This window comes from Pangasianodon hypophthalmus, chromosome 19 (genome assembly GCF_027358585.1).
Source record: "Pangasianodon hypophthalmus isolate fPanHyp1 chromosome 19, fPanHyp1.pri, whole genome shotgun sequence".
Classification (NCBI taxonomy): domain Eukaryota; kingdom Metazoa; phylum Chordata; class Actinopteri; order Siluriformes; family Pangasiidae; genus Pangasianodon; species Pangasianodon hypophthalmus.
In genome coordinates this window covers 18716005-18729885 of record NC_069728.1, presented here as the reverse complement: position 1 = coordinate 18729885, position 13881 = coordinate 18716005, and the positions used below count along the sequence as shown (strand labels likewise).

At 40.7% G+C, this 13881-nt stretch overlaps 1 protein-coding gene across 1 annotated transcript; it reads left to right on the top strand.

The window, feature by feature from the left end:
* The first annotated feature begins 2195 nt into the window (after positions 1–2195).
* Positions 2196–13355, top strand: dll4 (delta-like 4 (Drosophila)). The gene is made up of 11 exons (XM_026948144.3): positions 2196–2785; positions 3782–4039; positions 4308–4365; positions 5004–5267; positions 8980–9040; positions 9280–9410; positions 10619–10788; positions 10886–11105; positions 11204–11924; positions 12110–12218; positions 12321–13355. Exons 1-11 carry the CDS (start codon positions 2732–2734, stop codon positions 12324–12326), a joined length of 2052 nt encoding a protein of 683 aa, XP_026803945.2. The 5' UTR covers positions 2196–2731; the 3' UTR covers positions 12327–13355.
* Positions 13356–13881: the final 526 nt, after the last annotated feature.

The following is a 13881-nucleotide window of genomic DNA, read 5'->3' as shown; positions in this document are numbered from 1 at the left end:
TATCACACTCGCAGTCGTGCTGCTGTACTGAATATCAGCGCAGCTGAGATTCTGCTGTAGGCCCGAGGCCACGGATAATCACAGCCATGCTGATAGTCAGTAACACAGCATGATTGCGAGTGTGATATTGCTTTTAAATGAAGCGTGCACTAAGTGGAAACGGAAAGTCGTGTTGTGACCCTTTATTTATCATCTGTAAATGAGGCAGTCATCCGTGCAGTTGACTGGAAAGTGTAGTGACTCAGATTAGTGTTTATTTGTTTTCTCTCACCTCAGAAATATCAACCAATCAGCATATACACTGTGTTAAAATATCTGTAGTAAAGTGTGATACATTCTGCCCAAAATCAATTAATTAAACATGACATCATAATAATACACAGCACATCCTGAAGAGTTTGATTTCACAGCAATTTGCCAGTTAGATTTTTTTATTTATTAAAGAACAACGTGTCATATTTGTAACTATTTCTACTTACAGCTATAAACTGCAGCTTTAAACCATAAAAGTCATTCCTTCATCAGCGTCACTTTTCTCTCTCTTGAAGTTAACAAGACAAAAACGATGTTACCAAGAAATCATTAAAGTTACAGCTTTACTTCTGAGTGGTACAAAGCGCTGACACTGGAGACTCCTTCCATGCATACATAAAAAAAAGGCTCCTTACAGAAAACATCACCATATCCAAATCTATTCAGGTGGAGTCCCTGTGAATGAGCCGTTACTATAGAAACGATAACGTATCAGAACGAGCGCATTGATATAAACCTGTGATTTGCAGCTGCACTACTGTCAGAGCTGCTGTTATAGAAACTAATCAACAACTTCTGACCAATCAGAATCCAGAATTCAACAGCGCTGTGGTATAAGATAGTGTGAAAGTGTGAACACTTGTGCTTTTCTGCCAAAAAAAAAAAAAATGTGTGTATATAGCCTGCTGTTTTATTCTGTAGGTACATTAGAGTTAAACTAAAACTAAATAAAATAAATAAATAAATTGTTTTAAATGCTGAAATATTAGGAATGCATGCTGTACGTGTGTTTTAACTTAAAAATAGAAACATACTCATTTAATCTGAACTACAGTTTTAGAAAAAGGGTCCTCAGGTGTTCTTCAAAGCATGGTTCTTTAAGCATTCCTAGCTTAGATCTGACCTTTCTCCAAGTACTGTTAGTGTTTTTATCTCATTCATCTGCTTTATCATGCATGCTTTGTTTATGTGCACTATTAGGAGGAAAATGGGTTCCTTAAGGGTTCCTTGATTAGTACTTGCGACACTTTCTGACCAGGAAACACTGCTGTGGACACTTTAACGGTTTCCCCAAAACAGGCAGCTGAGGAACCCTTAAAGGCTCTAAACAGTTTCATTTATTTCTATTGCTTAACGATTCTTTAATGCACTTTATAATAAATACTTTGCTTAGCCTTTTTATTTTTTATATGTACACGTAAGGAAAAAGTGGGTTCCTCAAGAGTGTTTTGAAAAATACTTGGAACCCTCTCTGATAGGATTTTACATAGAAAACCAGGAGGAACAAATGAAGAAACCTTAAGCTTTCCGTGGATCTTTTCGATATCTTTTTTCCCCTAGTGGTGTATTTCTCATGCTTTTATCTCATTAAATTTACTTTTAATGCTGTAATAATTTAGGGTTCTACAGTGAAGCTTTTACAGTGCTTAACCCTTTACTAAGAGTGGGAAGTTTAACCAAGTTTAACCAAACAAAAGTATACAAATATATATATATATAGTCTTAGGTGCATGCAAAGAAATGCTGTGTATGTATATAGGGTAATAAAAATAAAATTTATTTCAAGAGCACATTTTATATACATTTCATACACGTGCTGTTCAATCAAGCAATAAAAGACGGAGTGAAAAACAAATTTGGAATAAAATGATGATGATGATGATGATGATTATTATTATTATTATTATTATTATTATTATTATTATCATTATCATTAGTATCATTATTATTAGTAGTAGTAGTAGTATCATCATTATTATTATTATTATTATTATTATTATTATCAGCAGACTGCTATTTAACACGCTGCTAGCAGGGCAGTGTGCTGTTTGTTCCAGTAGCCTACATGTGCACATCATTGTTGTTGGAGCGAGTGGGCGTGGCCTGAGGTGTGTGTGTGTTGGGGGGGACTGAATAAAGTGGGCGGGTCTAATGATGGACAGTTTATGTAATGAGCAGCGCGGACACGAAGCCAGTATAAATACCGCTGTGCGTCTGAACCAACACTTCATTCACGACTTAAGGAGAGACGATCTGCGTTACTGCAGCACCCTAACGCACACAGTCGCATAAAACAAGACACACACACACCACACACACCACACACACACACCCCGAGGCGACTATCTCTCTCTCTCTCTCCCACACACACACACACACACACACACACGGGAGGTTTGTGGAATAGTGAACATGCAAGGACGGGACGGATAATAAGACTGGATCCAGCGCTTCACCTTCACCTTTTGGATAACCTGGAAATTTGAACGCGCCTTTTGCGCACGGAAGAGCGGCGACGCGCGCAGGAATATATTCCCTTCTTCTCCTCCTCGTACTTTTGTGTGCTTTATTTATTTATTTATTTTTCATTCTTTGAAGCCTTCCTTCCACTTTGGAATAGGAGCTTTATTTTTTGGTAGGAAATATCCCCGCGGGTGACCCGGCTGCCCCGCCACAGCATTTTGGGAAAATATAAAGGATGGCAGCTTGGTTCACCTTTCTGATCGCATGCTTCAGCGCGCTCCTAACGCAGGTAAATAAACCATCATCATCATCTTCATCATCATCATCATCATCATTAGTTCTTTTTCTGACACTGCTGCAGAACCAAAAACCAAAGCATTGCAAATCATAATAATCATAATAATCATAATAATCATAAGATCTGATTTTAGCAGCTCAGAGATGAGAAACAGATACTGACTTGCACAGTGTTAATGCATGAAAACACAAAGCTGCATCTTTTTCCAAATTTCTGTATTTTTTCCTTTGAAAGAAGACCTTTCTTGAAGTAGACCTGCATGGACATGAATACAGGCATTCAGTTCATTCAAGTACACAAGTGCAAAGCAGTAAAATAACTATTTAGTGTCAAAGGAAATAAAAAAAAACTAAAACAGGACTGGTGGTGTGTGTGTGTGTTGTGTTTTGGAGCAGCTGTAAAGGATTAGCTGGGTTTTGTTGTTTTGTTGTGTTGTGCTTTGGAAAGCTTGTAAAGGAGAGCAATGCATTGGTTATTAACAGATGATTCCTTAGCAAATGATTAATTGTAATTGCATCATCTTTAGGAAAGCTTGAGTTTCTGCATGTGGGATAGAAAGGAATTATTGTTTGATATGCAGTGATCAGGAGAGGTGTGTGTGTGTGTGTGTGGTCTCATCAGGTCTCATCAGCCACTGACTAGCTATCACACTAGTGCTGTAGAGAACTGTATTACACTCACAGAAATAAAGGTGTCAAACTTTTCCTGGACTTTTCCTTGTTGCTTGGTGGTGCCATTAAAGGAAACATCTTTGGTGCTGTTAGTATGTATGTTTATACCTTTAGAAATAATTTAAGGTACATATATAAATATATATATATATATGAACCTTAAGGACCACTTAACCTTTAAAAGGTGCACCTTCCCAGGTAAAAGATACACACCTTTATTTCTGAGACTCTACCTGCAGCCTAATGCATCTTTTCTCTCTCTTTCTTTCTCTCTGTCTCTCTCTCTATACATATATATAAATATATATATCTATAGATATTCGGATCTGGTGTTTTCGAGCTCGAGCTCCACGAGTTCAAGAATTTTAAAGGTCTGCTGGCGAGCGGAACCTCATGCAGACCGGACTGCAGGACTTTTTTCCGTGTTTGTCTGAAGAACTACCAGGTGTCCGTGTCTCCAGGGGACTGCATCTTCGGCAGCGCCGTCACCCCAGTGCTGGGCTCCAACTCGTTCAGGATGGAGGGAGGACAACTGAGCACACCCATACGCCTGCCCTTCAACTTTGGATGGCCGGTAAGAGGAAAAAAGAGTGCACGAGCCAGTCGGAAAACTTTGTCTTCACTAAAGCTGAAAGCAAGTGTGTGTGATTATTGCACAGAAAATAAAGCTGCAGAGTGTAACAGTACTGTGCACAATTTACACCTGCACTGCTGCATGAACTCTTAGCACTCATGCACAGTCAACTTTCATGCTACATGAATGACATAATGCTACAGGATCAGTTTTATATCATCTTCAGGGCTGTAATTACAGATGTATTTATGACATTTTCTCCTCTTAGGGATCATTTTCTTTGATTATTGAGGCCTGGTATTCACCCTCGGAGGATCCACCTGTAGGTAAGTACTTCCACTTTTATCCACTAGAGGGCGACACTATTGTACAGTCCAATGCTTGTAATGAACTAAGCAAAGCATTGTTAGTTTTTCATTTCTATAAGGTATTACTCTAAGTTATGTCCACTATATATATGCTATATGCAATTTTATTATTATTGCTACTGTTTTAATCAAAAAGCATTTCTGTAGTAAAAATAAAGAAAGTAAAGCTGTTGTTTTTTTTGAAGCACACATACAGCCGTGGAACTGCATTTTCCTCTCGCTTCAAAAACACCTTCACATTCTCATACTCGAACACAATTGGACTTCCTTTGGTTTATTTTTGGCGTGGGAAAGCGCAGTGGGCTTTGGTGAGAATAGTCAACGCTTGCCAAAACCATCCGACTGCACTTTCCTGTATTTTACACCTTTCTGTGTCCCGCCCTTTGGAACGGGATAATAGCATGGGAATGTTTTTCGCTCGACTTAAAGGAAAAAGGAAATTCGTTTTTTTGTGTTTTTTTTTTTTTTTTTATTCCTATGGATTAGATTAGACCTTGAAGGAGAGTCCATTACAAAGAGTGTGTGAAAGTATGTTTCTTATATTCACAGTTTGACCTAAATGTTTTTTTTTTCTTTCTTTTTCCTTCCTTTCATAGACTCAAACAACCCCGACTTACAGATTAGTTCTTTTGCCATCCAAAGACAGCTGGAAGTAGGGGCTGAGTGGTCTCAGGATGTCCAAAGCGGTCAGCAGACGGAGCTAAGGTATTCTTACCGGTTCATCTGCAATGAAAATTACTACGGCGACAGTTGTTCCAAAATATGCACGCCCAGGGACGACCGTTTTGGCCACTACACCTGCAACCCAGACGGGCAGTTATCCTGTCTCCCCGGCTGGAAGGGGGAATACTGCGAAGAACGTAAGCAATCAGAGATCACCACGCACTGGCCTTTAGGAGACTGAGGGTCTGCTTTAGTGCTTCACCTTGCTCTCATCAGACAGGAAAAAAAAACAGTGTGCTTTCTCAGGTGCACGTGGGGCCTCTGTTTTAACTGTCCGACCTCATAACCTCGCATTTTTAACGTTTAAAAAAGAAATTCTGATGTGATCCAGGCACTTCATGCTCCTGGAGATCTGTCGCTCTGCAGAGTTCATTTCAAACCATCGTCCTGCACCTGAACGATATCCGTTATATCGAGGCGTTCTGTAGTAGCTGAACCTTATTCGATCCAGATGGCTTTAAATGAAACTCTGCACGGCGATAAATCCACGAGTCTTTGTAGGCATTTCCAATTTTTTTCCCCCCTCCTCAATTTCCATTACAATTTTTCTAACTCATTTGAAGAAATGAAAAGCATCTTTTACGCTGCGACATAATTGTAAATAATCATTCGGGCTGATTTGATGCACGGGTTCTTAAACCTTTTTGCATCCAAGGACCTCTTAAACTTTATACTGATTCATTTTAATCTCACAAAATCCTTTTTTTTTAAAAAGAAAAGTTAAGTTGACGTTATTTATAGGCTGCTTGTTTTCGTGTTAATGAGGTTCAGATTAACCATATAACCATAACTCAGAACACAATAATAAATGGCGTGTGATGATCACAACCCTACACTTTCAGAAAAAAAAGGGTACTAAACTGTACCTTTTGTTGTCTCTTATCTTTGGTAGCTTTAATAAGTAATTTAATAAGTAATAATTACTTTAATAAGTAATTTATCATGCACACCTTTTAGAGTAAAGCTCTAGAGTAAAGGTGTATGTGAAGAAGGGAGTAACGGTGCCACCCCAGTGACAAGGAATGGTACAGTTTAGTGCACTTTGAGAAGCTTGGGTGGATTTTAAACCAAAATCTGGCAACCCTGCTGGAAACATGTCCAATATGTCAAGCCAGCTGCTTTCTCTAGCAGTCTGAGTAGCAGTCATTATGGTTAATGCCATTACTGAGAGCCCCATGCGGTTTACTTTGCCAAATGCTCTGAGTTTGGATCTGGTTTCGGTTCTGGTTTTGTGCCTCTCGTGCATTTTGTCGATTTGTAGATCTTCATAGAACAATACTGGAAGTATTTCGTCTTATTTTATTACTGTGGCTTTATCACCATGAAACTATAGGTCACTACAGAGCAGAAGATGTTTGGCATGAACCACTTCAGACCTGAAGCTGAAATTGTTATGCATTTTTTTATTCCCTACATTTCAACCCTCTGCCCCATGAGATGCAGAAACATGTATTTTGCAACATGGCTAGAACTTTTTTATTTGTATTTATATTCTTTTGTATAGTTTACCCAGAACTTTCTCATAAATCTGATCTGAAATTTATGCATTTTTTTGTGAGGAAGGAGGAAAAACTGTGAATATCTGTGACCTAGATTACAGGGGGAGTGAAGGGATTAAAATATATGGAGAAGCATGAATTTGGGGGGGAAAGAGTACTGCGCATGCGCAGAAACATTTGCTTATTATTAGGGAAATGGGATAAACTGGGGCGCTGTGTGTGTGTGTGTGTGTGTGTGTGTGTGTGGGCGCGCGCCGCGAGATAGACAGAGGGAGCGCGTGCTTGGTAATTTAATCCCGGGCGAGCACGCGCCGCCCTAATCGCGGCGTTATTATCCGCCACGCGCCGCCGTTGCGCGCGCTCTCATTGTGGCTCTGCGGCGTGGCAGCTGCAAAATTACGGCTCGCGCGGCCTGAGAACAACAATAGCGGCAGCTGTCCGTTTTTTTTTTTTTTTTTTTTTTTTTTTTAATTGAGATGGAGCATCTGTTCAGGTCTAAAAAAGCAGCAGTTCAACCCACTTTACAGAAAAAAAAAAAAAAAAAAAAAACTCAGAGGCCAATTACAAACAGCGACGGCACCCACACCTCACAGGTCCTGTCCAATCAGGTGCTCGGAAACCAGGCAGGGGGCGTGGCCAGGTTAGCTCCATTGATACTATTGGGGTGGTACGGAAGCCTTGGATTGCCAATATTCCAACGTTGCAACGCAATTAAAAATAACTCACAAGTCACATTCTCTCGATTTTCCCCCAAAGCCTCCGAAGTCACAGTGAAGGCGTTTGCCTCAGAGCTTTATTTCATCTTTATTAGAAAATAATAATGAATCTAAGCTACACAGCAAGCTAAGCTAGTTCGTTAGCCGAGAGTAGCTACCGCGTGCATGTTGTAAGAGCGTTGTCATGGTTACAGCGTGCCTGTCGCGTGAGCTGCGTTTTTTATACATCAGCACAAATAGGCGCCATGTTTATGTACAGAAAACCAGCTAAAGTCAGGAGAGCAAGTTTCTTTCCATGAAGTCATTAATATCTCCTATTGTGTCCAGATGGAGAACTTTCATATTTCACAGTGTCCCACACAAACAGACATACAGATTCTCCATCATTCTCCTTAATTTCTGTTCTGTTTTGCCTCTTTGAGCCATAAAACTAATATTTTGGCTTAATAAGACATTATTCCAAGATATCATGTCATTATTTCGACTTAATCTCATAACGTTGAATTAATATCTCATTATTTCCACAAATTATCTCGTTATTTCAAAAGCCAGGAGTTGCTTTAGTGAAATTCGGTTATATGTCTAATCTCTAATAATCAAAATAATATGTAAAAATAAAAATAACAAAGTCGAAATAACACGTTATTATGTCAAAATAACGAGTTATTAAGTCAAAAGAACAAGTTATTAAGTCGAAATAACGAGTTGTTAAGTCAAAATAAAGAGTTATGAAGTCAAAATAACAAGTTATTAAGTCCAAATAACAAGTTAATAACTCAAAATAACAAGTTATTAAGTCAAAATAACAAGTTAGTAACTCAAAATAACAAGATATTAAGTTGAAATAACAAGATATTAAGTGTGGCAATCTAGGGTGGGTCAAAATGCTAATCCACAAGGAAGAAAATGATATTATGTTGTGTTACTGTAGCCCTGTCTGTGTACGACCTGCGTAGGATCTCCATCAGACGTAAAAGGCACACAGCTAAGCAACATTTGTTTACAGAAAAGTCATAGCTAGTCAAAGTCAAACGTTAGTCTACATCTTATGACGTACGCTAGTGTTATCAAGTCAATATCATTAGCTAACGGTAGAAAGCCAATGTTGTGACACCAAATAATAAATATCATTAACATAAAGAAAAGGTTTGATCAGTGTTTGCTCACATGTTTGTTTGTTGTTTCGTCAGTTGAGCCCTGGTCTGTGTTAGCTAGCTAAACTTGCTCGTTCCTTGACGTTGTAGTGGGTGTTCAGTTATTAATCAAACTAGCCTATTACCACGAGATTTACCAAGTTGTTTGCTAGTTTGTTAGTATCATATGACATTAATGATACGAAAAATAAGGATAAAGTCTTACTGGGGTGGCCATGCTTCACACCGGGGAGGTACAGGCCACCCCTTAGCAACACGCATCACTGAGACTGAGGGACAGGGCTAGAACCTGAAATAACCACTGATACCTAGCAAATGATCACGATTGCTCTTATTGATGTTGTTGCTTAATTCACATTAATAATACCATAAAAGTTTATTTATTATGCAACATTGATGTATAGATTTGATGAATGGAAGTTATTGGTTTATTATTTGAGTTCCTGTGGTACTAATCGTCATTTCCGTTTCCTTTCACAGCGATCTGCCTTAAAGGCTGCAGCGAAGCTAACGGCAACTGCTCCAATCCTGGAGAGTGTGTGTAAGTACACAATTTTTGGCACCAATTAATGGATCAGTATTCCGCTAATATTCTCATATCTCATTTTATTACAAAAGTAAATAGTACATAAATCCCCGCAATGAACGTTTAGCCAAGATGATATCACAGCACATCAAGTTGCAATTTAGTAAATATTCACGGTGCATGATTACGTAAAAACACAGTGTATTTTTGAGTTCTCCTTGTAACGAGCGTTGTTCTGTGGTTGTGTGTTGCAGATGCCGAGAGGGCTGGCAGGGAACGTTCTGCACCGAGTGTAAGAAACACCCCGTGTGTAAGCATGGTACATGCCACAAGCCATGGGAGTGTCACTGTAAAGAAGGATGGGGAGGACTGTTCTGTGATCAAGGTGAGGCTGAACACCACTTCAGTCCAAAAACAGTCTAAGAGCAGATTAAATAAATGACTGATAGTAAAAATCACAAGATTAAAATGAGTTAAAATATTTTTTTTCAGAATCCTATCTGAAAGGAAACCCCCTGTCGTAACACATTGGTACATTCCTAATATATATTAGATTAGATTCAACTTTATTGCCATTGCATAAGCACAAGTTCTACTACAACGAAATGCAGATTGTTAAGGGCTCCTTTTGAGTTAATGAGTTACACAGAACCTTTAATTCAATATAGATATGTGAGTGAGTGTGTTATAAAATGGTTTCACAAGATTTTGAGAGTTTTATATAAAACACTTAAGGGTTTCCTCAGAGCGACAAACTAAAGAACCTTTTAGGAAGTTGTATGGATCCTTTATTCATCGTTTCTAGAGACAAAATTCTTTCATCGGCTGTGGAAGCAAAGAGCATCCGAAGCTGTAGGACGAAAAAACACACTGATATTCCAGGAATTTCAATATTCCAGTATTCCAAGATCAATTGGTCAGTATCAGAGGATCAGTGCTTCTAAATGTGGAACTCAAGTTGCAATTTATAGTTTCATGTAGAACATTTAAGTCCATCTGGAGAAACACTTAAATGTTCTACATGAAACTATAAACTCTTAGCAACCCCTTTCTAAAAGTAGGAACCCCTTTTTCCGAAGAATAGGTACCCCTTTCTAAGAGTAGGAACCCTTTTCTAAGAACAAGAACACTTTTCTATAAGAAAGAACGCTTTTCTAAGAGAAAGAACCCATTTTCTAAGAGTAGGAGTATTTTTATATACAGTACATAATGGATTTAGCAATCAGATTAATTTAAGGTTCTGTGTGTAACAGGTTGTTTCTCTGAGAACACTGAACCATTCAAAGAACCCGTTTCTAAGAGTATATACATATATTAGGGATGTACTAATATGATGCGTCTACTGATTTTGATATTATAATTATTGTTGTAAAATAATTTTTTTGATTTATGACACAATATAAATCTTGCATTTGGACACAGAACACAAATTGTTTTATATCTATTAATGATGTGTGTGAAACTGGGATGTTTAAAGGGTTTTATTAGTCAGAATGTCAGTAAATTCGTCCAGTTGCACGTACGCAGGGTTTCGTAACTAGCGAGTTGACTCTAGGTCATGATTTAAGTGCTATCATTCACATTTGACACTAGATCTGAACTTCTGCACCCACCACAAGCCGTGTATGAACGGAGCCACGTGCACGAACACCGGGCAGGGCAGCTACACGTGCACGTGCAGGCCGGGCTACACCGGGGTCAACTGCGAGCTGGAGGTGCGTCACTGCGACAGCAACCCCTGCAGGAACCGAGGACACTGTGTGGTGAGTTCTGCTGATGATGATGATGATGATGATGATGTCTGAGTGTGAAGCTTAGCAAGCTACTAGAGCAGTCTGCTAAAAGTCATGTATCTTTCAGGAGCTGGATAATGGCTACACGTGCACGTGTCTGCCGGGGTTCGAGGGCATGCACTGCGAGCACAGCCTCCTGACCTGCGCAGACATGCCCTGCTTTCAGGGTGGCAAGTGCCATGAGAGGGACAACGGACGCAGCTATTCGTGCGACTGCCCTAAAGGATACACCGGACTCAACTGTGAGAAGAGGGTGGACAAATGTACGACTCTGCCGTGCGCTAATGGTACGTCCTGTCCCCTCCTGCTGTGCGTGTGTGTATGTGTGTACATATGTGTGTGTGTGTGTGTACCTGTGTGTAACTGAACACCCGGTGCTCCACAGGTGGTGCGTGTGTGATCCTGGCTGGCGTCCGTATGTGCAGCTGTCGAGCAGGATTTACAGGCCAGCGCTGCGAGATCAACATCAACGACTGCTCCTCGAACCCCTGCGAAAATGGCGGCACCTGTCTCGACGGCGTCAACGACTACTCCTGCTCGTGCGCTCCGGGGTACACCGGGCGGAACTGCGAGCTCCACAGCGCCCCCTGCTCTTCGCAGCCTCTCTGCCTGAACGGAGGATCGTGCACCAACGTCCCCGGCGGCCCTCCTGTGTGTCTGTGTCCCAGCGGCTTCATGGGGCCACGCTGCGATTTCCCCGTCACGCTTCCCGTACACACGGACCCCGAGCCCCGGGACAACTTCCAGTGGGCCGCCGTGTCCCTGGGCGTAGGTTTGGTGGCTCTGCTCGTGCTCGTGTGTATGGTGGCAATCGCTCTGCGCCACGTCCACAGGCAAGCGGCTGCCGAAAGGACTCACGACACCATGAACAATCAATCGGACACGCAGAGGGACAATCTGATACCGACGTCGCAGCTCAAGAACACGAACAAGAAGGTGGACCTGGAGGTGGACTGCGGTCAGGAGAAGTCGAATTACATCCTCAAGAACTACCATTTGGACTACAACTCGTCTAAAGAGTTTAAGGAAAGCCAGACGCAAGAAGATAAAAGTCACAAGTACGAAAAGTGTTTAGAAGACAAAATACCGTTGAGTAGAATGTACAGGTGAGTCGAAGAGCCCTCTATCAACACTTTGTGGAAAAAAAAAATGAATTAAAGAGTTAAATCTGCCTCCTAACATGTTTTTAAAAGAGCTCCTGATTAATCTGACCCCCTCCTCTTTCATCATGACTGTAAACGTAGCCGCTTTTCCTTCACGCTAACACCGAGTGTGTGATTTGTGTGTGCAGTGAAAAGCCGGAGTGTAGGATATCAACGATATGCTCCCCGAGAGACTCCATGTACCAGTCTGTGTTTGTAATAGCGGAGGAGAGAAGTGAATGCGTCATAGCAACTGAGGTGAGAAGGAACGAAGGAAAAAAAAAATCCCTTAATTTCTTTAATATGTCCAAATGGGCCACGTGATTGGAATTGTAATTGCAAAGTTGTTTTTTTTTTCAGGTATAAACGACATGACGGGAGGATGAAGATGGAAGATGCGAGGGGAAAAAAACACAATCAAAGCAGAAATTTCTGGATTGTTTACAAGAAAAAAAAAGAACTGAAAGACTGGAGATGATTTTTTGTGATGTCCACTCACTGCTGCTCTGAGAAACTTGAGGACGCAATAGATGAAGTTTGCTTTTTGTGTACAGACGTGTACAGTCCTGGACGTTTTCTTTTCTTCTCTTTTTTTTTTTTTTGACCCCTACGGTATGGTTTTATGTTTTTTCCCCCTGTGAAGCTTGTAAGGAAGAAAAAAAGCAGGACTTACACTGACTGCACTGCAGGAGGACCAGGGTGGGGGGAAAAAGTCTTTGGCACAGAGACGTGCCCCCTCCCCACATTGAGCGAGTGAGCGTTTTCTCTCTCTCTCTCTCCCTCTCTCTCTCTCTCTCACTATCGTGTGGTAATCACAGACACGTCATCTGCCAACTACTCACTACGAAGGTGCCAGGGACTTCCAAACCTTCACGCCAGCATCATTGCCCACTATGCAAAAAAAAAAAAAAAAAGAAAAGGAAAAAACATGGATTGGGAGAGGTGGGTGAACAATCACAGCCTCTCCCATCCCAATCATGAGGAAATGAATGTCTGTACAAAGAAAAAGTACAAATCATATCAAGACTGTTTTGTTTCTCCGAGATTGTATGCAGCCCAAATTTCACAAAAAAGCCTTAAAAGGAACGGGACAAACGGAATGCTCATCTTTACTGGATTCATGGAAAACCAGGAATCGATGCAATCAAGAAAGCAGCAGGGATCGGAGAAAAGAGCAACGAAATAAAATACAAAAAGAGAGACTGCACACCAACCACTGACTGCCTATAAATTTAGACCAATAATGTAATTTTTAAAAGAAAAATGATTATTTGCAGAGTTAATTTAATTACAACACACTGCTCTTTATATGTTTTATACTATTATTTTTTTGTATATAATGCATATTTATAAAAAAAAACCAAACAAACTGAAGAATAAAAAAAATAATAATAATTTTTTCATGGCTTGTTTTTGATGTTGAATTAGATATATATTTCAATTTCTCTTCACATCTCTGAAAAAACAAAAAATCCCTCTCACCCTGTCGTCACCCCCTTCACTTGTAAATTGGCTTGAAATTCAAATCCGTTGCCTCGGCTACAGGCCCCTCGAGCTGGCAAAGTGCGGGGAGTGAAACAGATGCCCCCGGGGTGCAACCCTGCTCCGCCATAAAAACAGCGGCATATGCCACCCCTCTCGCCCAGCTCCACGTGGCTATAAAGCGCTCGCACGCACGTGGGTTTTTCGGCGCCAACAGCCCTGGCCTCGCCTTCGTGGAGTGGGGTGGGAGGGGTGTGTGGGGGGTTAAAAAGGAGAAACGGTGCTGCTGCTCCCCCTCCCGTTTCCCGTAACCCGTAACAAAAGATGGAGGCCGAGCTGTGCATGTGGTCGTGTCCCGCACAGATGGGCTTCAGGGCAAAGCTGGCACCATGAACAAAAAACAAAATAGCTACGGGCTTTGAAAAAAAAAAAAGTTTAA